The 26,056-nt window shown below is 41.8% G+C and overlaps 1 protein-coding gene and 1 long non-coding RNA gene across 2 annotated transcripts in view; both read left to right on the top strand.

Annotated features, from left to right (window-relative positions):
• Positions 1-26,056, top strand: part of oc90 (otoconin 90) — a 37,098-nt gene that overhangs the window by 1,937 nt on the left and 9,105 nt on the right. Inside the window, exons 3-21 of the mRNA XM_030403299.1 lie at positions 1,426-1,488; positions 2,467-2,641; positions 3,365-3,471; positions 3,773-3,904; positions 5,999-6,046; positions 6,902-6,967; positions 7,765-7,878; positions 8,202-8,267; positions 8,516-8,605; positions 10,285-10,500; positions 12,520-12,657; positions 13,395-13,490; positions 15,250-15,447; positions 16,832-17,053; positions 18,613-18,711; positions 19,759-19,930; positions 20,140-20,246; positions 20,444-20,705; positions 21,812-22,053. Coding sequence (XP_030259159.1) covers positions 1,426-1,488; positions 2,467-2,641; positions 3,365-3,471; positions 3,773-3,904; positions 5,999-6,046; positions 6,902-6,967; positions 7,765-7,878; positions 8,202-8,267; positions 8,516-8,605; positions 10,285-10,500; positions 12,520-12,657; positions 13,395-13,490; positions 15,250-15,447; positions 16,832-17,053; positions 18,613-18,711; positions 19,759-19,930; positions 20,140-20,246; positions 20,444-20,705; positions 21,812-22,053 — 2,613 coding nt within the window. The remainder of the gene's footprint in view (positions 1-1,425; positions 1,489-2,466; positions 2,642-3,364; positions 3,472-3,772; positions 3,905-5,998; positions 6,047-6,901; positions 6,968-7,764; positions 7,879-8,201; positions 8,268-8,515; positions 8,606-10,284; positions 10,501-12,519; positions 12,658-13,394; positions 13,491-15,249; positions 15,448-16,831; positions 17,054-18,612; positions 18,712-19,758; positions 19,931-20,139; positions 20,247-20,443; positions 20,706-21,811; positions 22,054-26,056) is intronic.
• On the top strand, positions 10,882-13,493 carry LOC115572209 (uncharacterized). The gene is made up of 3 exons (XR_003982043.1): positions 10,882-10,913; positions 12,520-12,657; positions 13,395-13,493. It is a non-coding gene; the product is annotated as an uncharacterized LOC115572209 (long non-coding RNA).

Genomic DNA, 26,056 nt, shown 5'->3' with positions numbered 1-26,056 from the left:
GGCCGTGGTGATCATGTTCGTCACCACGGGCTGGAAAACGTCCCGAAGTCGCTTTAAAAATGTCTCGTCACGTCTCCTTCAAAACATCCAGCGGTTTCACACTTACAGATGTTGAACAAGTCGTCATCGTCTCCTTCACCTCCTGATGCATCACATGCTGCCGACATGTTGGTGTCATACGTGTGACACAAACAAGTCTGAACGTATCATTAGTTTGGAGAAACGTAAAATGCCAACATTTTATTCTGCCATCTCGGCTGAATGTAGACAGAGAGCCTCACCAGCATGAAGGGAGCACACAATCCTCAGGACCGGTTTTACTGATTTATTCCAGAATATAATGCTGTGGTTTAAAGGGATATTCCGGTGTAAGTTTAATCCATGGTCTAAATCACCGTGAAACTGTGTTAGTCTCCCTCTCCAGAGATCAAGTTAGCAGACCGCTAATTTACGGAGTTTTATCAACCTCAGAAACGACCGCACGACAACAATACACTGCAGTAAATGGATCCAAATATAAACCGCCACCAAAAAGCCACAAATAATGCTCAGAACAGCACCAAACTTCAGCAACAGTACAAATAGGGTCTCAGCACATAGTCCGGGGCATCAAACCTCCGCTAGCTTAGCTGGATTTCTATTGTGAAGCTAAAAACAGATTTCAACTCTCCTCCATCAGCTTCCGGGTCGGGGAAGTCCCGACGCGACGATTACCGAGTGCGGTTAGAAATGCTCAATTCCGTTCTTTTCCCTGTCCGCTCTCGATAATAACTGTTATAAACTGGCAGGTAAGACACATATGAACTTTGATTGCTTTTCCATGGAGTCATAATCATACATTTTCATCCATGAGCCGCGGAACTCTACTGCACTCGGTAATCGACTCGTCGGGACTTCCCGTCAACAGGAAGCTGCTGCAGAAGAGTGGTAAATTTAGTCAGCTTTTCAGTAGAAATCCAGCTAAGCTAGCGGAGGTTAGATGCCCCGGACTATGTGCTGAGACCCTATTTGTACTGTTGCTGAAGTTTGGTGCTGTTCTGAGCATTATTTGTGGCTTTTTGGTGGCGGTTTATATTTGGATCCATTTACTGCAGTGTATTGTTGTCGTGCGGTCGTTTCTGAGGTTGATAAAACTCCGTAAATTAGCGGTCTGCTAACTTGATCTCTCCAGAGGGAGTCTAACACAGTTTCACGGTGTGTTAGACCATGGATTAAACTTACACCGGAATATCCCTTTAACAACAGGTGCATCCTTTAAAAGATGGACCTCAGTAGATGTTTCAGGCTGACGGTCTCGTCTCCGTGACAGCTTCATGTGTTCTGCGTGATAACTCAACTGCAGCGTGCTGTAATCTGACGGTTTATCGATGCGTTAATCATTAATCGAATCATTATTATAATAATAACTCATCTTTCTGTCTTCAGCACGTTCTGCCGGCTCCATCTTCTGCCCCGACCCGGAGGACCAGAACGCAGATCACATGACTGGTGAGGAGGAAAACAGTTTGTGTGACACACGGCCTGAATATTGATCAATGAATCAACTAATTACATGTGATGAGTCTGTGGTTCACTGAGTTACAGAGGATGAAGTGATGCAGCGTTTCATCACGCTTTATTGAAGCCTGGAGGGGATGAAGAGTTTTCTCCAACAGAGTGATGTCACAGAAAGCCATAAAACTTAAAATCTGTGTTTACATAAATATACATTTATAACATATGTGTGTAAGAACCACAGTGAAGCCCACTGATCCGTACACAGCATGTTCAGATGTGACTTTTCTTTGCGTGCTGCAGGTTTCAGGTCCTGGTTCAGATGGGTTTCTAGCAGCTGCCGGTCTGATGGAGCTTTAATGTAATTAGCTGACATCACTTGTGCTGACGGGGAGTTCGTTTGAAGAGGACAGCTGTGTGAATCTGAGAGACCATCGATCTCTTTTTGGCTTTTTGCTCTGCAGATCTAAAAGAAAAGTGGATGTGATTGTGAACTCGGTGAGTGTGTGTGTGACCGGCTGATTGTGTCAGCGGGCTGTAGACCTGCAGCAGCAGCAGCGGTGACTCGTTCGGGTCGGGCAGTAATTGTTCTGATCGACACCTTTCGTCTCTGAACGACCGTCCAGCTGCGTCAGGACGGTCCGGCTCTCTGAGCCATTTCCTGAGGTTGTTGACATCAAGGTCGACTGACTCACAAGCTGTGAAGTTCTGGGACACTTATCGTCCTGATCAGTACCGATCAGAACCGTGGGTACATCTGGCCCGTGGAGATGTTCTGCCCTGCGTGCTGCTCTGGACTCTGGACTCGGGTTATCGGCTCCTGCCTGCAGGATTATCTGTGATTAAATCACTTCTCTCTACCTGCAGGACGGAGGAAATCGAGTTGGAGGCAGAATGAATTTGCGGCGGTTTGTTCTGCTCGCTGTGTGTTTGTCTTTCAGCCTCCATCTTGTTTACCTTCCCTCCACACAGATTGTCTCGGCCTGCGCTTCACCTGGCTCCACTCGCTCCTCGATAATTTCCCCTCGCTGGTGAGTTTCGCTCTGAAGCTGCGCTGTGCGACGGGGCTTTGTCCACGCGACCTGGAAGATTACGGCTGCTCCTGCAGATACGTGGCCGTCGGAGACCCCGTGGATCCTCTGGACCTGTGAGTACGGACTCTCAGCAGGAAGTGGCTGCTGAATTAAAAATACAGCATGGTGGCTTAATTGAATTCGAGGCAGGTTTGAGTAAAGTGGACGGGGAGGAAGTTTCACAGCTCATGTGGGCAGAACGATTTTCAGCAGCGGCTGGAGAGCGACGTTTCAGAAGATAGAGAATAAATAATATGGATTATTTATGATTTGACAGATTTCACCTGTTGTCCTTATAAATCAGAATTATGGGAATCGGAAGCAGTCAGCAGTCAGCAGATAGATAGCAGGATGGGGAAGAACAGTTCACATATTTCTGCCACATGAAAATGTAATTCTCTCAGTCTTGACTCTGATATTTTACTTTTCTCATGAATCTTGATTTATTTACAAGAAAACAAACAAGAGAAGGAAAATCAATGTTTGGACTTGACTTTACTGTGAGGATCAGGAGGAGAGGTCGGCCTCTCTGCCCTTAACGTTTGTTTGTCTGCTTGATATTCGCCTCATGACACGATTAACCTTCAGAGAGTCGAGTTTAAAAACTCAAACATGTCTTGAGAACCTGCTGAGTGGGCGGAGCGAGAATCTACAGAACAAAACTTAAGTTCTGTTTTCATCAGACATTAATTATTGTGTTTTTCCAGACAATGATAGATTTACAAACAATTACATTACATGCATTCATTTGAAATATAAGAAACATAAGAGCATCTGTGGTTTGTCCGTTGCTGCAGCTGCTGTGAGGCTCACAGGTGGTGTTACCTGAGCGCTGCCCCCTGCAGGCCGGAGCTGCCGCCGCTCCCAGACAACTTCACCTGCTCACACGCAAACAGCAGCTGTGGTGAGATTCACACTTTCAACGAACACTTTGACATTTTGGGGAAAGAAGCTTATTTGCTTTCTAGCTAAGAAATAAATCCTTCTGTCAGTCAGTAAACAGCAGCAGTGAGTCTCCACCGGGAGCTGTAAATACTTCAGGACGTCACATGAATAAATGTTTTTCTCTTCAGTCGTCAGTTTCATGTTGTGATCTGCCTCATGGTTATTTAATCACCTGGTTTCTGAAACGATCATGTTCAGGCTTAAAGCAGCCGGACTAGCAGAAGAAATGGACATTAATTGATGTGTGTTTTGTCTCGCAGACGGTTCTGATTGGTGTCAGCAGAGGTTCTGTGAATGTGACCGGGCCGCCATCGACTGCATGACTCAGAGCTCGTACAACTCGAGCCTGAGAGGCCTCGCAGCCTCGATGTGCTCGGCTACAAATCACACAGGTAACCTCATCAGAGGAGAAACAGCCGGCAGCCTGTTGATCTGCACAGCGACGCTCTGTTCCCTCAGCTCAGCAGCTGACCTCGGGTCAGTCTGTGCACAGTGAACAGGGAGCTGGTGGATAGAACATCGAATATTTTTCTGAGCATATTTCCTATAAATCTTTGCTTTCAGAATATATTTGTTAAATGTTTCAGAGACATTGTGTGTCATTTCTGCCACAGTCTTTCTCTCTTCTGGAGGTCAGGGTGATCAAATCAAACGCTCCGTTACCTGAGAGAACTTTGTTGGAAATATTGGGCATAATGTAAAAAACAACAACTCTCCGTCTCTCTATAAATATATAACAGATGTTTTTCCAACAGTCGACATTTTACAAAAGTGTAACTTAGTGAGACTTAAACATAAAGCTTCCTGGTGAACAGTAATATGATAATAATATAATTAGATTTATTAATACTTTTGGACTGTTGTTAATTGTTCAGATGGTCGTGCTTTCATCAGGTTTAGGAAACAATCACACTTTGGGTTAAATAACTAAATTCAGTCTCATAACTTACACAACAAATATCACGTAATTTAAGTAAAAGAACGAATCTGTCACAACTTTATCCCCAACCAGTGGCGTGCACAGACTATTTTAAGGGCAGGGGCGAAAAGCAGGGCACTTTAGCGCGTTTTGGCTCTCAAGAGGGCAGTTCATCATGATTTAACCAGCCAAGGGGCAGTTTAGTGTGTTTTGCCAACCGAGAGGGCACTTTGGCATGCTTTTTGGCTCCCAGGAGGGCACTTTAGCACATGTTTTGGCTCCCAAGAGGGCACTTTAGCACACGTTTTGGCTCCCAAGAGGACACTTTAGCACATGTTTTGGCTCCCAAGAGGGCACTTTAGCACACATTTTGGTTTCCAGGAGGGCACTTTAGCACACGTTTTGGTTCCCAGGAGGGCACTTTAGCACACGTTTTGGCTCCCAAGAGGGTACTTTAGCACATGTTTTGGTTCCCAGGAGGGCACTTTAGCACACGTTTTGGCTCCCAAGAGGGTACTTTAGCACACGTTTTGGCTCCCAGGAGGGCACTTTAGCACATGTTTTGGCTCCCAAGAGGGCACTTTAGCACACATTTTGGTTTCCAGGAGGGCACTTTAGCACACGTTTTGGCTCCCAAGAGGGTACTTTAGCACATGTTTTGGTTCCCAGGAGGGCACTTTAGCACACGTTTTGGTTCCCAGGAGGGCACTTTAGCACACGTTTTGGCTCCCAAGAGGGTACTTTAGCACATGTTTTGGTTCCCAGGAGGGCACTTTAGCACACGTTTTGGCTCCCAAGAGGGTACTTTAGCACATGTTTTGGTTCCCAGGAGGGCACTTTAGCACACATTTTGGTTCCCAGGAGGGCACTTTAGCACATGTTTTGGCTCCCAAGAGGGCACTTTAGCACACATTTTGGTTTCCAGGAGGGCACTTTAGCACACGTTTTGGCTCCCAAGAGGGTACTTTAGCACATGTTTTGGTTCCCAGGAGGGCACTTAAGCACACGTTTTGGTTCCCAGGAGGGCACTTTAGCACACGTTTTGGCTCCCAAGAGGACACTTTAGCACACGTTTTGGCTCCCAAGAGGGCACTTTAGCACATGTTTTGGTTCCCAGGAGGGCACTTTAGCACACGTTTTGGTTCCCAGGAGGGCACTTTAGCACACGTTTTGGCTCCCAAGAGGGCACTTTAGCACACGTTTTGGCTCCCAGGAGGGCACTTTAGCACACGTTTTGGCTCCCAGGAGGGCACTTAAGCACACATTTTGGCTTCCAAGAGGGCACTTTAGCGCGCGTTTTTCAACAATTGCCCCCCTTGTGCACATCACTGTCCCCAACATATGACAACAACCAAAATATTAGATACTTTTTAATCGTATAACACGATACGATGTTGTCATTAGGCTGCGGGATGTGCGTCTGACAGAAACCCCACAATAAACCAAACAGCAGCTCCTCCACCTCCCTGACGCTCTGTGCTGCTGGCAGCAGTTTGGATCATGAACGCAGATTCTGCTCTCTCCAACAACAGACCGGACCTCTCATCAATTTGATTCTGTGTTTCAGATGTGCTGAGCGGCACCGAGCGGACCGGAGAAGCCTTCAGAGCAGCAGGTGAGTCCGAGTGACGTCAGCGAGCATCAGCTGAGAACTGATCGAATGACGCCGAGTCAGGGAGCTCAGAGAGGACACGACCACAGAAATGTCAGCGTCAGCGTTCTCCAGACAGTGCGTCAGTCTCTGAGCGGGTCAGCGGTGTCGGTTCTGAAGAAGCGACTGATTGGGTTAGAACCACTGAAGTCTGCGTCACACCTCTGTGGCTCCCAGCCAATTAAAACAATGACCTCTTGCCGTTTAATCCTGCAGCTTCCTGCCCACGCACAGCTGGGGAAGAAAATCAAAGATTGTACAGAGTTGCTTTGATCCGGCAGGTCCAAATATAGATTCTTTTTGCCCCTGCTGAGCCGTTCACAGTCAGACAGAACCAGGAGAACCGCAGCTAGAAGGGATCGTTACAGGGCTGACGCAGACTTCTGAGGAAAAGTTGTGTTTTATAAAGTGACATCAGAATGTTTTCTGTCCCTGACTGACATCATCCTGTATCTGTTGGTCTCCTCCTCCTCCTCCTCATCCTCCTCATCATCTTCCTCCTCCTCATCCTCCTCCTCTTCCTCCTCCTCATTCCTCTCCTCCTCCTCCTCCTCTCATTCTCCTCCTCATCCTCCTCCTCCTCTTCACTCCTCTCCATCCTCAATCCCCTATCCTCCTCCTCTTCCTTCCTCTCCTCCTCATCCTCCCACTCCTATCCCCTCCTCCGCCACATTCCCTCCTCCTCGCCCTCCTCCACTTCTTTCCTCCTCCTCTCCTCTTCCTCTCCTCCTCCTCCTCATCCTCCTCCTCCTCCTCCTCCTCTCCTCTCCTCCTCCTCCTCATCCTCTCCTCCTCCTCCTCCTCCTCCTCCTCCTACAGATCTTCTCTCAGGAGGAAACGACTCTGTGAGCTTCCTGCTCTCCAACTCTTCTCTCCTGTCAGCAGGTAAAAATCCTCGTTTCAGTTCCCTGAGTTCACTTTTCAAACGTCTCTGTTCGCTCGCTGCGCGTCGTCGATCCTCCAGAGGAAACCACGACAGCATTTAAATTTCACTGTGAGAGTTTCGTGACTTTTGAGTCCCCGAGGCTGCAGCGTCACGGAGGAAACATTAGTGAAGAAGTTCAGATGAACAGTTTTTAAGATAAAACTTCGAAATAAAAAAAGATAATTTCTGTGAAATCCCAGTTTTTAAAGCTCCCAGATCTACGAAAACTGATGTATCGATGAAAATGTGTTTCAGTGCTGAAAACAGTTTGATTAACAGGAAATTAAACTGCTAATGACTACAAGTTGATATTCGTAATGATAAGAAGATTAAATAGTAATGAAAATGATTAAAGTCTGAAGCCCGGCAGTCATTCTGGTTCTGACCCAACCTGCTGAGCCCGTCAGCACAAAGTCTGAACGTGTTGATGTCTGAAGAAACTAAACATAATGTCGTGCAGCAGAAAAACATTTATAAGATTTGTTCTGTGAACCCAAACTGAATGTTAAAGTTGAGCTGCCGGTCAAAAACAAACACCTGTTGTGCTGCTATGATGCAGAACCGGTACCAGAATCCTCAGATCCTGTAACTGACTGACTTACTGTGCAGAGCGTCAGTCACAAGTATGCTTTTTAAATCAACCGTCTGATGGACAGTGTGGCTGAAGAAGCAGAGTTCTGTGGCCCGGGCGGCTCAGTGGTCGGTGGGTCTTGAACTGGACTCAGTCGGAGGTGTTGTTGTGTTTCTGTGCTGGCAGAACTGGACCTGCTAATGACCGGCGGAGTGGACAACCGCAGTGACACCGCAGGGATGGACGCTGACCTCATCACCCCGCCACCGCCGGCCCCGCCCCTCCTGCTGATGCCTGCTGGTACGCTCTCTAATTGGCCCGCGGGTCGCAGGTGTACCACACGGACACACACACACACACAAAGTTCAACTTGTATTATTTCTCTGGTTTCTGGTGAGGAAATGATCACGTGGTGGTTTTAAATGGCGGCTTCTGTCTCCACAAACACGGCTTGAGTTCGAGTTATTCATCCCTTGTGTTAGCGTGTTAGCATGTTAGCATTTAGCTGGAATCACAGCTGCAGCTTCAGACAAACTCTTCGTCTTGTTCTTGAGTGCTGTTGAGGTTATTAGTCGTATTCTTGCTGCTGCTGATGTTGATATTTCTCTGTATTTTCACGTCAGAGGAGTTTGAGGAAGGCGAAGGCGACGCAGAGGAAGAGGCGACGCACGCCAGTTTCCTCTCCGAAGGTAAAACAGTGGCATCGCTCACTCTCTCGCTTCTATCTGTACATATTTACTCTCATCCTCCCCGAAGAACTTTTCTGGCAAACTTGTGTTTTTCCAAGCTGCTCATGATCACATTTGGCTGGACCCGACCGGCTCTGCAGCGTCCAGAACACCAGAAATAATTTCCCCGCTGTCGGTCTCCTGCTGCTCGATGACTCACTTGGCTCTGATGCTTCCTGTCGCCGCTTTATTTGTCTCCACTTCCACAGATCTGAATGAGGCAGCGACAGAGGAAGCACTCGGGCTGGACGAGATGAATGGGAATCAAACGACCCACAATCCTTCAGCAGTCGGCCACGGTGAGCCAATAATACTGTCTGTGTCCATCACGACTGATGACGGGGATACTCCTAGTTTTTAATAAACGGAACAGTTGGTGATTTTTTTTTTTTATTCCACTGACGTCCTCGTCTTCATAAAAACAGTGATTCAACCAAAGTCCTTAAAACTTTCCTGCTGCACAGAAGTGAAGCACTGAATCTGTCTTTGTGGAATAAACAACAAAAAGGAGGAAAGAAAGAAAAGATCTTTTTTTTAAATTATGTTTGAAGGCTACATTTAAAACTTTAATTGGGTCTAATCCTTCAAATGAACTCAAAACTATTTTCTTGCTCATAACCAAGAAATTTAGCTCATAGAAAAAAAATTGCACATGAAAATTGTTGGCACTTGTGAAAAAAAAATCACAATGTTGCAGCTTTGTGATTAAAAAAATGTTAGTTAAAATATTTTTCACACATTGTTGTGCTGAAATGTTCACTGGTGTAACCATTTTTCGCTTGTAATAATATAATATACAATATGTAGCTTATAACCAAGAAATTAAATAATAATTAGCACGATGAAACAATAATTCTGCTCACGAAAAAAACATGTCACAATGTCGCTTGCTCGTGAAAAAAGAGTTTGTTTGTGAAAACAGATTTCTCAGTTTCTGCTCATTGAATGAAAAACAAATTGCATTTAAAATAAAAAAGTTTTACTTTCGTGAAAACAGAATTTCTCACTGGTGAACAAATTATTTGCTTGTGAAAACATTTTTTTGCCCGTAAAACATTTTTTTCTTACTCAATGACCAAGAAATTTTGCACGTAGAAAAAAAATATATGCACATGAAATAAAAAGTGCAGTGTTGCTTACTTGTGATAAAAAAAAAAAACATTTTCCCTAATAACAAAACATTTCTGTGAAAGAAATGTTCACTCATGAAAACAAATTTCTCGCTTGTGAAAACATTTTTTGTTGATGATCACGTCACAAAATTTTAATCATAGATTTTTTTTTTGACAAGTGAAAACATTTTTTTAATCTTTAAAACACATTTTTCACTCATGGCCAAGAAATTTTGCTCATATAAAAAAAAAAATATATTTGCACATAAAACAAGTTTTTGTCGCTTGTCGCTCGTGAAACAATTTTTTGTGTGTGAAACCAAATTTTTGGCTTATGACCAAGAGGTTTTGCTAATGGAATAAAAAAAGAAAATGCATTTAAAAGAATCTCCTGCAAACAAATTTGAGGGTTTTTTTTCAGTGTTGCTTGCTCGTGGATAGAAATGATTGTCTGTGAAACCGTCTTTAACTCATGAAAACAAGTTTCTCTCTCATGACAAAGAATTTTGCAACATTTCACAATGTCGCTCGCTCATGAAGAAAACATTTGTTTGTGATGTTTCTTACTGATAAAAAGATGTTTTTGTAAAAACACCATTTTGTTGCTCGTTAACAAAAATGTTTTCATTCAGTCACACGTGAAAAAACAAATCTATGATCAAACATTTTTTCTCATGGCAAAACAAAATTGCAGGTGGAAAACAAATTACGTCAAGAAAAAAGATTCACATTGTTGTTGACTTGTGAAAAAACAAACCAGACACCCTCAGACTCGACTGAGCAGTCTCGAGGTTTTCTCAGACGATCTCCTGATGTCACAACAGAAGGACGACATAAAGAAAAACTTTTCAAATTCTCTGCTGCAGATTCAGTTTCGTTCGCCCGCGACAGAGAAACACTGAGTGAAGCAGAATCAGAGCCGATCGACTCGTCGCTGAGCTTTGGAGACAGAAACATGGAGACGTCTTCAGCAGCAGCTCGACACGCTGACGTCACGCCTCAGAGTCGGACTACAACTTCTCTGAGGACTACAACTCCCACAGAGCCGACGCCACCTGGTCTGAGAGAGTCATCAGAGGAAGGTGAACGTTTATGAGGAAACTGTCTCACGTTGTTTTTATTTAGTTCAGTTAATATCACATATAAACAAAGATACAACACACATGAAAGCAGAAACATGATTTTTTATTATCTGAACAAAAACAGAACAACATCTGATTAAACACAAAATAATACTTTTACAGAATGTTTACAGAACTTTTATTGTGGATTTGTTGTACTCGTAAATATTGTTCTTTATTTGAAATGTATTTTTAGTTACTATTAATTTTGTCTGATTTTAGCAAAACAACAAATAATTCCACCTGAGAAGAAAAAACCATCCAGGGTGACGCACTTAAAGTCCTCTGAAGAAGAAGAAGAAGAAGAAGAGGAGGAGAGGAGGAGGAGGAGGAGGAGGAGGAGGAGGAGGAGGAGAAAGCTTCAGGTGAGCAGGGTGAGTGTAACTAGTCAAACATTCCAAAATAATTCCAAATTGATGACATCGTATTTAATTAGAGTAGATGTTATGGATTCTACAGAAGCCCTGAGAAGCCAAGTGCAGTAATGATTTTTATTTGTTGGTAATCCATTTGTCTCTGATCTGAGTTGTTTTCTCTCCTGTCTTCATGTTTGAGAACTGGTGAACATTGTTTTGTGCAAACAGGTGATTTTCTTTTTCTGGATCATTTTTTTCATTTGTGAAACCGGATAGCAGCAGAACGAAAATGTAGCCCTCCAAAAACTCAGTTGTCTGATGTTTCCTCAGACATTTCTTGGTTCTTTGGTGGCGCAAAGAAATATTTGTTTCTACTGTCAAAATGTTTTCTTTCCACTTTGTTTCACGCGTAAAGATTTATTTATTTATTTATTTTTTAAATCTCCTGAATTTTTTCCCCTAGTTTCAAACATGGAATATTTTTGTTTGTTTCCTGGAAATAATTTTAGTTTTTAGTGTAATTGAAACACCTCCAGATTTTTAAACGAAGAAAAATAATAATCAGAGAAATGGAAGATGGTTTCACACGACACTTTTTCTTTCTCCAGGAATATTTTCACACGTTTTGTTTTTTTCTTACTCAGTTGCTTTTACAGATTTTTTTTGTTTTGTTTTCAAGAAAAACAAAATGATCGTATTTTTTCTTTTGTGAAACTGTTGATAAGTTTCACTGTAAGTGAAAATGTAGGTTTTGGCAAAAAATTTTCAGTAAAAAACCTATTGAAAAAGAGTTTCTCCCCAGGATGAAAAACGATTCTAGGAAGGATTATGGGAAGAAAACATTTTTTTTATGTGTTGTATTGTATTTTTCCTTTCTGAAACCAAGTGAAAGAGTAAGATTTAACAGGACTTTTTGTTTAAGTAGTTTTTTCTTTTTCATGGTAGACCAAGTGGAAAGTTTCTCCCCAGGATGGAAAAACTTTTCTAGGAAGGATTATGGGAAGAAAAAAAATTCCTGGAGAAAAAATGAGAGGAACATTTTTTTTCTTTTAAAAGAAAAATATTAACTCTTTTTCAAATATTTACTCAGTTGCTGTTACAGATTTTTTTTACTTTCCAAGAAATCAGAGAAAAAAATATTATTTTTTTTTATTTCTGAAACCAAGTGAAACCGTTTGGCAGGATTTATTTTTTCAGTAGTCTTTTTTCTTTTTCATGGTGAAACAAACTGACAAAATTTCTCCCCAGGAAGAAAAAAGTTTCCTGGCAGGATTATTTGGGGGAAAAAAAAAATTTCCGAAACTCACGAAAAGTTTCACGGAAAAACCTGTTAGTAGGAATTTTAGATCCTCTGGATTGTTTCCGTACTCGCTTTCAACATTTCTTTTATCTAGTTTCACATGAGGAAAATTTTCCCTCCTTAAAAAAAAAATGTCATGTTTGATATTTTGAAATATGTTTGTCTGTTTGTTTCATATTGTTTCGCTCTCGGTAACATTACAGCTCACCTCATTGGTCGACAGAACATGTGACTTAACTTGGAACACAGAGGACTTTCAAAATAAAACTCCACTATGAGGCATAATAACTGTGAATCTGAACTTTTATTGTCGTTCTTCTTCAGTCGAGGCTTCTCTCACCACGGCGTCCACAACAACTGCTCACACAGCGACGACAACACGGACTGCGACCACCAACGAGTCCAACGAGGAGAGAAGAAGCCCGGCGCCGTCCGCCAACAGAACCTCAGCCTCTCCAACAGGTCACACAGAGACGCAGCTAAAGAATAAATCAGATGATTTTATTACTTTGTATTTATCTGGTGACATGACAGTGTGAGACTCTCTGATGTAACAGCTGCTCGCTGTGGTCTCTGTCAGATAAACAGCTGGGAGTGGTTTGTTTGTTTGCTGGGGACTATTTTCAGCGGCGGATTAATCCACATTTAATGAGTATTTGTGGCAGCAGGACGGTTCGTGTGTGTTTATGGTAATGAAGGAGGAAATAACAGGCTACACATACACACACAGACACACACACACACACACACACACACAAACGTATGTCTTTATTTGTTGTGGGATTTGTTGAATATCAGAGAAAAACAGAATCACAACAAACCAGACAAAGTTTCAAACTGACTTCAGATTTTTACCTTCATGTGAGGTTTAAGATTAAAGCACACACACACACACACACACACACACACACACACACACACACACACACACACACAGAGCGAGCTGCAGAAAGATTTAATTAAGTGTCAGGTCCCTGCTGTCAGGTGAAAAAACACGAATGTGCTCGAGTGCTCATTTTCCTCTCAGTGCTGTTAATTACGCGGCGAGGCTTCGACAGGTGTGTCTGACATAAACAACACGTACACTCTCAGTTCCAGGTGGAATCGGAATGAAACAGATTTTTCTTTAATATCTGGTTTAATCAAGTGAAAGCGTTCATGTGTAACCTGTGAAGGTGTCTGTGTGCTGCTCCCTTCAGGTGGAGGAGGCGTCGCCGTCACAGTCACACCGGCAGCAGCTTCAGCTTCAGAGGAAGGAGGCGAGCAGAGGACGAGTTCTGTGACAGCGACTGAAGGTCAGCTCGTCACCAAAGAAATGTAGTTTCATAGAAAGTTTGTTCCAATGTTTGGGTGACGTGAAGAACAAAGGAAACGAGACAACGATGAACAGTTCATGACTTTGGTAAAAGTTTATTCCCATCAACCCGATGTGAACGCGTCATTTGACGACAAATCGTCAATCAAAATTTCCTCCAACTTTCCGAGTTGTTGTTCTGACCCGAGAGTCACACCAGTCGGAAAAATGATTGTCTGATGGTTCTGACAGCACATGAACACACCACGCTAATATCAGGCAGCAGTAGCTTAGCTTAGCTTAGCTTAGCATAAAGACTGGACACATGAAGACCACGGTCTGATGGAAAGTTGACTAATTAGCATGGGGAAAAAATTCTCCCCTATAAAAAACAATATCTGCAGCCACCAGCAGGTTTCATTTCCCTCACAGTGAACGAGAAAAATTATCTTGGCAAAATTAAATAAATTTTTTTGAAAGGATGATTTCTCTAACACTCTAACCCTTCACATAACCCAATATCTCCAGAAATAAACCCACCTTGTTTCACAAACTACCAAGAGGAAAGAAATTTCAACATTCAAAAAAATCAGGAGGAATTGTTCTTAAACATTTTGGCAGCAGGAAAAAAAATATTTCTATATTTTTAAAAAGTGTTCCTGCTGAAACACCGCTTATGAAATTAGAATTTTTAAGCTATTTGCTATTTTTGAGTAGAAAAAAAATCAGGATTGTTTTTTTGATTAGGTGAAATATGATTTTTCTTTTTTTTTCTCAGCAGAAATGGGGTTTTTTGTGTTAGACTGAGTTATTTTTTTTTCTGCCCGACTCATTTTCAACAAAACGCCAAAAAATAAGGTTCACAGGAGAATTCTTTGTATAGTATGTATGTAAAAAAAATCGCCTTACAGAAAAGTTTTTTTTTTCTACTGACAAAACTGTTTTTCCACCTATGTGTGAAATCAGGTGAAAAGTTTTGGTGGTATAATAAAATTTTCTTTGGGAAGGATACTTTTTTTGTTTGTTTGTTTTTTACAAAATACTTTTCAAAAATTTCTCCTGGAATTTTTTTTTAATAAAATCACTTTGAAAAAATGATTCTCCTCATAAACCTTTTTTTTCTTTGACTAAAAAATTACAATAAAATATTTAAAAAATCCTAAACTTCATGTTCACTTGGTTCCACAAATGAAAAATAAGTTTATCCCCCCCCCCAAAAAAAATTGGTTTCACACATAAAATAAATCTCTGTCCTGTCTGTTAACTTATAAACAAGAAAAAAACAAAACAAATTCTCTCCTATAAAACTAAAATCTTATCCCCCAGCAGGTTTCATTACCATCAGACAGAGCCGTGCTAGCTGCTAAGCTAAGCTAACAAACTGCAAGGAAACATAAGAAGGTCTCATCTCACTGCCAGAGAGCAAAAACTGTTAATTTCCCCAAATGTGGAGCTTGGTGACACACAGGTGAACAAACGACTGAGACAGAGAACGACACGATGACAAAACAAACGAGTTCCTTTAAATCACTGTTAATTAAGATCATGCACAGGAATCTTTAAAACACACACAGTTTGTTGTCGGTGAGTTGGAGTTGGTTAAAAGTTTTATTCAGTGAACTCGTTCAGTCTCACCAGGTGATCCAGGTGTTACTAATCAGCTGTAAGCAAACAGGGATCAGATAAAATAAAACAATACAGACGTGAAGATGTTTCACTGATCGGCCCGTCATCGATGTTGATGTTGATCTGCAGGTAAAAAGTCGTCAGGGTTCAATCTGGAAGTAAATATCTGTTTCAATCTGCCACAGGCCTGGAGATTATTACCAGGCTGACAGACAGAACCTCGACGAGAAGCTCACGACCCGACAGCGACCCGGCCAGAACTCCTGACAGCTTGTGGGAGGAAGCAGTGGGACCGACACCTGCCGCTGCTCCTCTCAGCCCGCCGAGCCGAGGTGAGGCCGCTCGACAGCACCTCACCTGAAGCCATGTTTGGAAATCAAAACTTGTCGAAACATTTGCACGAGGCAGGAAACTGTTTTATAACTTGAACTCTTTTAAATTAAGAATTAAGAGGTTGTTTGTCTTTATCACACTTGGCAGAATTTGGAAAAAAACAACAACATTTTGCTGAGAATTTTTTCCCCAAATTCAAAGAATTTTTGTCACTGTTTCAAATTTTTTTTTATATATATATATTTTTTTTTAGAAGGAAAAATCATCCGGGGGAAAACAGTTCCCTCAGTAGAATAAAAGAAAAAAAATTTAAAATTAAAATTCTAGAAAAAGAAGAAAAAACATTTTCTTCATGTGTTAAAGAAGAAAAAAAAGAGTTCTAAGCAGGATTTTGTGAAAAAAAGAAAAATTAAATAATCATGTGAAAATGTTCCTGCGGACAGAAAAACTTTCCTCCCCAGGAGGAAAAACTTTATTTTTCTCTCCCTTTCACACATGAAAAAAAACAAAACATTTCTACTTTTTCTAGGAATTCTAGGAAAAACCTTTCACATTGGTTTTACACGGGGAAAGAAAAACTTCTGGAATTTCTCCAGGTTCTCCGTTTTATTGGAAATATTCTGCAGGGAATCTGTTTTTCACTCAGTTTCAAACACTGAACTTTTCTTTCCTCCTGGTTTTCCCTTTTCGTCTTGAAAAGATGTTGTCTGTAATGATAAAGTGAAAAAAAATAATAATAATAGTGTGAAAATGTTCCTTGAGAAAGGAAAAAAAAAGATTTCATGTGTGAAATTGTTTATTCCCCAGATTTATTTTTCTTCTTAAATTCATATTTCATAAATGAATAAATACAAAAGTTCAGTGTTTGAAACAGCTTGAAAAAATTTCTCACAGAATGACAAAAACATTTTCTCCTACTTTATTTCACTCACGGAGAAAAAAGAATTTCCCCCTAAAAAAATAATAATAAAAATAATTTTCTTTAAGACAAATATGTTCTTTCTTTGTCGGAGTGATAAAACACAGGAGTTAAAACAATGAGATGTGACACTGATGGAAAGAAATTCTACTTTTTCCCGTCATGTGTGAAACTCAGTGGCAACAAAGAAATCAGGGGAATAAAAACGTTTTTCAATCGTGAAACCATGTAAGAAAAATTCATGTATGAAGCAAAGTGAATAAAATAAAACATTCTCAGGAGGAAAAGAATCAGACGTACAACGTGGAAACTCTTTTTTGTAATCCTCATTCTGAGCGACTCGTCGTCACTCCTGGTTTCTTCCGGAGGAGTTTTGATTTCTCTGTGATGGCTGGAAACAAAATAACGAGTTGGTTATTTAATATCTAACTGATTCTGAATTATCTCTGACCTCCTCGCTTCAGGATGGACAACCGCACAGTCAACAGCCTCGCCATCGACCTCAACAGGAAGCCGAGTCTCCTCCATCAAACCCAGACCAGAGTCCAACACGTCCACCAGAACATCGACAGGATCGATGGAGGCTGAATCTGGAGAGGAGCAGCAGGAGAAGTCAGGAGCAGCAGAGAGAGCTCCGTGTGTGGAGGGAGAGCTGGCAGACAGCTCGCAGGAGAAACTCACAGATGGTAAAGTTTCCTCCGATTTAGGCCAAAAAAAAACTGTCGTTAAATTCTAATAAATATAAGCAACACGCTGATTTTCTGTCCTTCCTCCTCTTTGCTTCAGTCGCCCGCGGAGACGCCGTCTGTCTCCTCGTTTGGCCTCCGTGCTCCTCATTAAACTTGCAAAGTTAAATGAAATTTGAATAAAATGAATAAATTAAGCAGGTTTCTCTCGTGGGTTCAATAAAGTTAATTATATCTAAATGGGTATAGAAGCTAATGACAGGCAGAAGAGGCTGCAGCACATAATAGACTTTAACAATAAATTCACATTTTAACCAACATGGAGGCATAAACGCTGTAATTAGAGGAGGAACATCCTCAAAGGAGCCGAAGCAGCGCCGAGCTGATTCAATATTCTCCTCTGTGGCTCCAGGCTTTTTCTGTTTGTGCAGGTTAAATGTGGCTTCACACACGTTTTCCCCTTTTTGTTAATGGATTTAATTTCTTTCAGCCAGCAGGTCGTCTGGTCTCTGATACAGACGTGACATCATTCAGCAGTCGGGCAGAAGTTCAGACCGCGGTGGTTTGTTCTGTCTGTGAGCTGCTTCAACTGAAACATTCAAACAGATGAATCTCTGTTCATCAGCACTCTTTCTTTCAAACGCTCAACTTCTTTTCTCCTCATTTCTTTCTTAAATACATTTTTCTTCTTTTTCTAGACGTTTTTTTTTTTTTTTGCAGAAGAATTTTTTCCCTGACCTAAATACATTTTTCTCCTGAAATTCTTTTCTTGGAAAAAAAAATAAAAAAAAATTCACACATGAAAGAAATAAATGTCTTTTTCAAATTTTTTTTTCTATCTCACTGTTTTTGTTCTAATATTATAAAACAAAATTCTGCCAAGAAATATTTTTCTCCTGCAGAACAAAAAATGCAGGAGAAAAAAAAATGTTTTCTTCCTTTTCCAGATTTTTTTTTCTTTAAAGAAAAATAATCTGTGAAAAAACTTCTTTACTTGTGAAAATAAGAACATTTCTTACATCAGGAAAAAAAATTATAACACGATAATTTTTTTCTCTCAGTGTCAAACGATTAACTTTTTTTTTTCCTGTATTGGCAACAGAGTGAAAAAAAATATCATATGAAAATGTTCCTGGTGTAAAACCAACTAAAAGTTTTTCCCCTAATTTTTTTTTCCATGTGTTTAAAAAAAAAGTGACAAACAGCGAAAAAAGGAAATGAAGTCAAGTTTTTTCTTTTGTACTGCAGCGTCTCCATCAGACTGCTGAACCCTCCCGGTGCTCTCTGGAGGTCGCGGTCTGATGAAACCAACTGAACTGCATCACTTGTGAGAAGAGTGATGGCTCATGGGAGTTGTAGTCTCACGAGGCTCTGACAGCACACACACAGAACGTCTGTCAGACACCATCCGGCCTGCAGACGCAGATTCAGGGCCATGAATCTAAATTCCACATCACTCCTTTAACTCAACACATCTCCAGTCTGTCCTCTGATGATGGTGATGATGATGATGATGATGATGATGTCGTCTGAGTTCTTTGCTGTTTGTCTGTTGTCAGACTGGAGATCGGCTCAGAAGAGGACGGTGCCGTTCTTCGCCTGGTCCCTGCTGGAGTCGGTCGGGCTGACGGACATGCAGCTGCAGCCGGACAGCAAAGGTAGAACAGAACGCTGCACGTCACTGATGGAAAACAGGTTCCTCTTTACTGAAAATCTGTCAGGGAAGATATTAAAGGCGACGAGGACTCTTCTCAGTCTAGTCACGCGTGTAGAGGCTGACGTTCCTCCCACATGAAGACTCTGAGGATTTTGCTCCACTGCATGTTTCTGTCCTACATCAGTCCTGTCGCTGTAAACATGTCTCAGGTGATACTATCACACCTGACATCATCAACATGAATCCTGAGTGACTGCTTTAATCAGATCTCACGTCACTGGAATGAACGGAAACACTGTTTTTTTTTTACACAATAAAGACGAATCTTTATGGAAACATTTGCCGAATTAACAAGCAGGCCTGAATAATTAAGAATTTGTCATAGACAGGATTTCACAAAGTTTATAAAGATTCTCCTCAACAAAAAGCTGCAAAATTGAGTGATTTTTTAATGGGGTCTGGGGATTTTCTCCAGGGTCAACAAAAAATGTAGCCTATATTACTGTTTTTATAAAATGATACATGTTCACCCTCAAAATGTTCAAATCAGATGAAACCGTGTTCAAACAGCTACGGGGAAAAAAATCTGGATTTTTCTTTTCTGTTTTTCATAACAATTTTTTATTTTATTTTATTTTTTCCACTTTTTCCTGCCAAAACTTTTTTTTAAAACATTTTTTTTTTTTTTTTTTAAAAAGAAGAAATTCTTATTTTTTTGTCTCTGTTTTACACATTAAAAAATTCTCCTGAATTTCAGATCAGATGAAGCCGTGTCTTCAAACAGCTGCTAATGTTTCTTTTACAAAGAAAGAAGCAACATTAATTTAATGACGAATTCACAACGAGCCAAAATCAATTCAGAATTTATTGTTGTCGTTTGTAAACGTTTTTTTTTTTGTTCCTCTTCACTTCACAACTCTCAAATTTGTGCCTTTTCTAAAAGGAGTCTGGTGATATTTTAACAGTGTCTGAATCTGTTTTGCGTGTGTTCAGTAGTTTAGCTTCAGGTGACGTACTCACCTGTGTTTCTTCTCTCCACCTCTAACAGAGTGCAGTCACTCCTTCACCGTGTACGGCGGCGACGGGCGAGTCAGACAGGAGATGCCGGCTCTCGGCGAGATGCTCCACTGCCTGACGGGACGATGCCCGCACGAGTACGAGATGTACGGCTGCTACTGCGGGCAGCAGGGCGGCGGTCAGCCTCTGGACCAGCTGGACAGGTGAGCAGCCGCAGGGCAGCGAGCACACCTGATGTTTATATCCTCAGGATGTGTGAACGTTTGTGATGTGAATACATTTACAAACCTGCAGCATTCAGTAACACCACCTGTGAATAGAAACCTCCACCTGTCACATTGAGCTGATCGTCCCTCCTGTGTGAAGCTAACAGTGTTTCTTCATCACCTGTGCTGCTCGTCATCGTCACCAGGTGCTGCTTCTTCCACCACTGCTGCCTGATGCAGATCGGCTCGATGGGCTGCAGGTGGGACAGGAAGCTCAACGCTCAGATCTCCTGCGAGAGCAACAAACCACGATGTGAGTACAGCGGCGCCACTGAGGACGCCAACCATGATGTTTGGTACACCGCGGGGGGAACTACGGAAGCCCTGAAGGACCAGCTGAGCTTTCTGACTGTTTTCTCTCCTGTGACCCGACTTTTCTCCGTCTTCAGGAGGATGAGTGTGATGTAATGATGTCTGTTGACCTTTGACCCCGTCCCTGTCTCTGCTCAGGTCAGGGCGTCACCGTCTGTGACAAGCTGCAGTGTGTGTGTGACAGAACCACAGCAGAGTGCATGTCGGCGGCCCACTTCAACCACAGCCTGCCGTCGCAGCGGTGCCGAGGCCCCGCCCCTCCCTGCCGCCGGGCCAGCAGACCGCCCAAACCACGGGCTTCCCCCGAGTCCAGCGAGGAGAGCGAGGAGCCGCAGGGAGGAGGTTCTGACCCGGAGACCACAGCAGAACCAAACACGCCTCCACCTGCAGCTCAGAACAGGTGAGAGGAGGAGCTGAAGGCGGATCAGATCAGAACTCGTGCTGGGTCAGAACTTTAACAGGTTATAAAACAGATTGATTTGTTACTGACGTCTCTGTACGACCAATGCAAGGTAGATGTTTTTAAATCCTGTCGCTGGGCGGATCCACTTTTCTGGGCTTTAGTCCAACCCAGTTTTCTTTCATGTTTGATAAGTTTGATTAATCACCTGTTAAATTAATCACCTGCTATTTACAGATCATTGAATGAGTTTGAAAAAAAGGTCATAAGTCTGATTATTACGGAGGAAAGTGAGGATATTTTTTTTTAGATGATCCCTTTTCTGAGTCGGATCCAAACTGTTCTCTCTCCTGTGTTCATGACCCGGTGAGGAGAAAGTTCTGCCAGGAGGATTCTTATAAGTTGTTTTTGTGTTTTCATCTGTGAAACTTGTCATCAGACGTGGGAAGACATTTCTCCAGACTTTGTTTGCTTTGGTTTCACACATGACAAAAAAATGAATCCATAAAAAAATATTTTTAAGACCAAGAAAAAAAGTTTAACTAAACAGAAGTTTTTTCCACTCAGCCTGAAACATGAGGAGAAATATTCTCCTGATTTTTTTCCCGTGGTTTCACATATGAAAAATAAAAAGCCAGGCGAGAATCTTTTTTTATCTTTTGTTTTTTTTTGAGACATACATTTATTTATTTTTTAAATCAGATTTTCCTAAAAACTAAATAACGGTGAAAAAATTCACACATGAAAAAATCTCCGGGGAAAAAACATAAAATAATTTTTCAGATTTCTCAACTCACAAACAATTTAGATGTCACTTCCTCACGTGACCCACAGGGCTTCCGTAGTTTCTTCTTTTAAAATAATCCACAATGAAAATAACCGTTAGTTGAAGCCATATTTATAATTTATATGAGAGACCAAAACTTGGCTTCTGTGCATCAACACAATCGGATGTTTATTGGTAGTAAGTAGTGGTAATAAATGACTCAGAGGAAACGTGTGTTATGATGCTGGTTTTTAAGCACCAGTTTTTTCTAAAACCTGCAGAAATCTGAATCAGAAGCTTCTGACATGTTTTTAAAAGACTTCTGTCCGTCTGTCTGCAGCGACGAGAGCTCTGACCTGAAGGATGAAGAGAGGTCGACTCCTCCAGGCGGATCCTCCAGCAGCACCACACCTCCTCCTCCTCCTCCTCCTCCTCCTCCTCCTCCTCCTCTTCCTCTGTCCAGTGAGGAGAGAAGAGAGCCGCCGACACACAGCGGGATTCAAACCCACAACCACAGGCCGAGTGCAGGTCAGAGCCAAGGGCACCGACCAGCAGGGAGACCAGCAGAGCCCGAGGTGAAAGGTGAAGAAGAAGAGGAGGAGGAGGGAGGAGAGGAGGAGGAGGAGGAGGAGGAGAACAGAAACTAGCAGCGGCTGTTTTTCTTTGAGTCGTTGTTTATCGTCTGATAAGTTGTAATTTATAGATCTGATGTAAAGATCAAATGTTCACTTTGATGGAACGTCGAGAGAAGAAGAGCGACTTTATTAAAAAACTATGAATGAAAACACGTTTCTGTTGTCGAGTCCTTCAACAGAACAGCAGAAATAAAAGACGTCACAGCCGCATTGATAGAAACATTTTACTTTATTCTGGAACATTAATCTTAACACACAGTTTACTATTAAATAGAGGCTCTGTAGTTAAACGCTGAGGTTCTGCTGCTGCAGCGCCGGACCGGTTCTGTTACCACGTTGGATCCAAGCTTCCCACACGACATCCGTCTCAAAGAATTTCTCTAAGGTGATAATTTAGGCAACAGATAATTATTTTAGGGCTGTAATCAATTTAAATCAATCGGCTTTATGCAGAAAATGTCTAAATTTCGTTCGTCTGCTCGTGTGGAGCCGCTCAGATCTAAAACCAGATTCTAAGCTCGCAGTGGGAGCAGAACCTCAGCGCCGTCTAGTGGTTAAAAATCATCAGTGTGTTTTGAAACGAAGCCAAGCTTTTAGCAGAAACAAGAACCGTCCGTCAGCGTGAAGGCCGAGCACGGACGCGACACCCTTTATCTCTAAAACTGGCACAAAAATACAAACTGTTGCATCACAAACAGAAGAAAACATCAGAAGCTCAGGTTGTTTTTTTTTGTTCTGTTTGTTTTTCTGCAGAATTCAGCAGCTAAACTGAAAAAACGTCCGTCGTGAAAAGTGAAGAAAAGTCACAAATGTTTTTTTTTAAAGCAGTTTTTTGTGTCCAGCATTCTGTGATAAGGCAGGTCAGCAGTGAAGCGACTTCACTCCCTTTACTGAGATCTTCTCTCGTCTTCGTCTCAACACTTTAAGACTTGATTTAGATTTTTAATCACCAGTCAAGAGGGACGAATTTTTTTACAGTTTCACACAAAAGTTATTCTTGAATACAACATTTCACAAATCGAACATTTGGAAAAAAAAAACACCTCTAATGATCGTCCTGTACCAAACGTTAGTCTGTGCCCATTTTTGCTATAGTACCAAATACACAGTGATCAAAGTGCAACACAATGTCATATCTTATTGTGACGGGTCAGCGTTTTAATTTAACACCTGCTGCCCATCCAGCTAAAATCTATCAAACATGATATTGATTTATTAAAAAGTGGCAGGGTCGACTCATTTACAGACTGATTTCTGCATCCAGCTAAACCTCAGACTGTTCTGGGATCGTTTAAACTGATTGAAACATTATTGATCAGTCAGTGGAGAAGCTACAGCTCGGGAGAGATCCAGGTCCAGATTCACAGACTCGAGGCTGCTGCAGGGCAGAGTGGGTTCTCTAACCGGACCCGACTCATCCGTCAGAACCTCCTGTTGAAGGCTGATTATGCCGAACTGGCTATAAGCCGTTAATGTTTGTAGAGAACCCAGTGATTTACAGACGACTATCACTGGATCACTGCAACACTGAATTAAACTTAAAAACATGATGATTCTGAGGCAAGTCTGGTTGTAATGAGGGACATCTGTTTTCTATGATTTCTCAGAGGATTTGCATCGTGTCTGTGTTCAGATTTTGAACATTTTTGTCACAATCAAACCTTTTAAAGTACCTTATTGCCTCTATGAGCTGATGTTGTCTAATTTACTCCATTAAAATGATGCCGGCAGCTGTTAGCAAACCCATCTGGACGTCTATAAAAGAGATAACAGCGTCTCCTCAACCTTTAAGTCAAACTGAATCTTAAACAACATGCATCATGTGTGTGAGTTCGATGCAGAAAAGCATCTCTTTAACTTCTTCTTATTCTAGTTTCATGTTCATGCAGATGTTTCTTGTCAGTGAATCTGGAGTCGAGTCTTTCCCATCAGAAAAATGTCTGGAAGGATTTTTAGATCCGACACTTCGGAAGCTGCAACTTCTCGTGAGAAACAAAATAATCTAGATGCTAAAATTAGCAGATTGCACTGATTAACTTCTCTGTTGTTTGCAAAAATAACACATCTGTCTATAGATATAATATTCATTTAATTTTTTTCAGCATATTTGAAATGATCCGATGGATTCCAAGATAAAAAACAAAATCAAGTAACATTTCCACGTAAGAGACCATTTCTCCCGCACCGATAAGAAAAACTGCACGATCCCTTTGAAACCCTGAACCGTCGTCGTAAACAAAAACCTGACTAACAAAAGAAACCAGCCGACGCTTCAGCTCCAGAAACGTGATCAACAAGAATAAACCTCCCAATCTCTAAATCTCTACCAGGCAACGATACATGATGCAGAAAATGTACAAAAATATATGATATACTGCTATAATGACACATTCATAGAGGAAGTGATCCAGCCACATCTAAACTCATCATCAGCCACCGTCAGAATCAGACGCTCCTCCAAACTGAAGTCTGACGCCACGAGAGGCTCAGGAGGAGAATCTGATTCCAGGATCCAGTCGATAAAATAACTTGTTTAGATGGAATATTTTGTTTTTAATATATATCTCCATCACCCGGTCAGGGGTCAGGAACGTGACATGAAGATATCATGCAGTTAGTTTATATAATGCATGTTGTTATTAGTACAGCTATGATACTATGATATAAAACCATAAGTTTGCATTTAAAGCTAAGATGCAGCACGGATATGCACGAGAGATTAATGCATCGGTTTAATGCTTCAGTGGAGGATTTTATGTTACACTGTGGGATTCTTATTTCCTTTAACTCGTCTGCTTCGAAGCCTCGACACAGACTCGTTCACAGAGCAGAGCGGCTACGACTAAAATAACTTTTAAGTCAAATCACACGCCGGCTCGTTAGGTCCAAACATCGGCAGCCACATGTCACCAGCTAAATATCAGAGCAGAGCAGAAGAAGACACGAGGAGAGACTGTTTACACCTGCTGTGAACCTGGAACCTGCACCTGGAATCACAGCTCAGCACCACTCGCCGTTTCTTTGCTGTCCCGAGCGAACCGCGACGACGATTTCACTCTGAAACTCAACTTTTTAAAGGCTTTTCAAAACAGCCAATCATCCAATCAGCCCCATGTGACCTATAATTACCCATAATACCCTTCTTTGCATAGCTTAGTGATGTGTAACACCACCAAAGATGGTTGATCACCGTGTACAGCTGATTCCATCAGAGACTTCAGGAAAGCGAATAAATGTCTACTGACTGTTTTGTCTCAGTTTTCGGGAGCTAAGCTAACTTGGCTAACGTCGCTCACCCTGCAGGGAGGTGATCAGAGTCAGTGGAGCAGCTCGTTAGCGCTGATGCTACCTCTGCTAACACCTCTGATCACATGACCCTCCACTTTCACGTTGTTTCAGTCCGTCGAGAAGCTTCACTGACTTCTATAACGCTGCTGACGCTCGTTTTAATCCTGATCCAGGTGTGACGTGCAGATACAGACTGTGTTACTAACAGCTGGAAATGAAGTCAGAAGCTGAATAAATAACAAATAACAGCCGAAGTTGAAACTCCTCCGGCTCATGTTGGTGATTTCAAACAAACCTGCGGTCGACCACTTCTAACATACCAACCCATCTGAAACGTTCAGCCGCCACGTCCTCCACAATCTCTTCTTCTTCTTCTTCTTTCATTCAGTGTTCAAACTTATTTCTCCATCGTTCACCGTCTCATTCTGTACAAAGGTGCAACAACACTAGTCGACTGATATTCAGTAGTTTACGCTCACAAAGAAAACCAACATCGACCTTAAACCCAGAATCAAGCAGCTGCTGAGACCAAACGACAGCGGCGGCTTTCTGCCTCCAACTGGAGGGATTTTTCTTCCCACTCTGAGCTCAGATCAGAGGAAACGCTGATAACCATCTGTTATTACAGACCACAGCTGCAGCTACACCAGACATGAAGCATC

Source organism: Sparus aurata, chromosome 21, assembly GCF_900880675.1.
Source record: "Sparus aurata chromosome 21, fSpaAur1.1, whole genome shotgun sequence".
NCBI classification, from domain to species: domain Eukaryota; kingdom Metazoa; phylum Chordata; class Actinopteri; order Spariformes; family Sparidae; genus Sparus; species Sparus aurata.
This window is presented reverse-complemented; position numbering and strand designations above follow the sequence as displayed.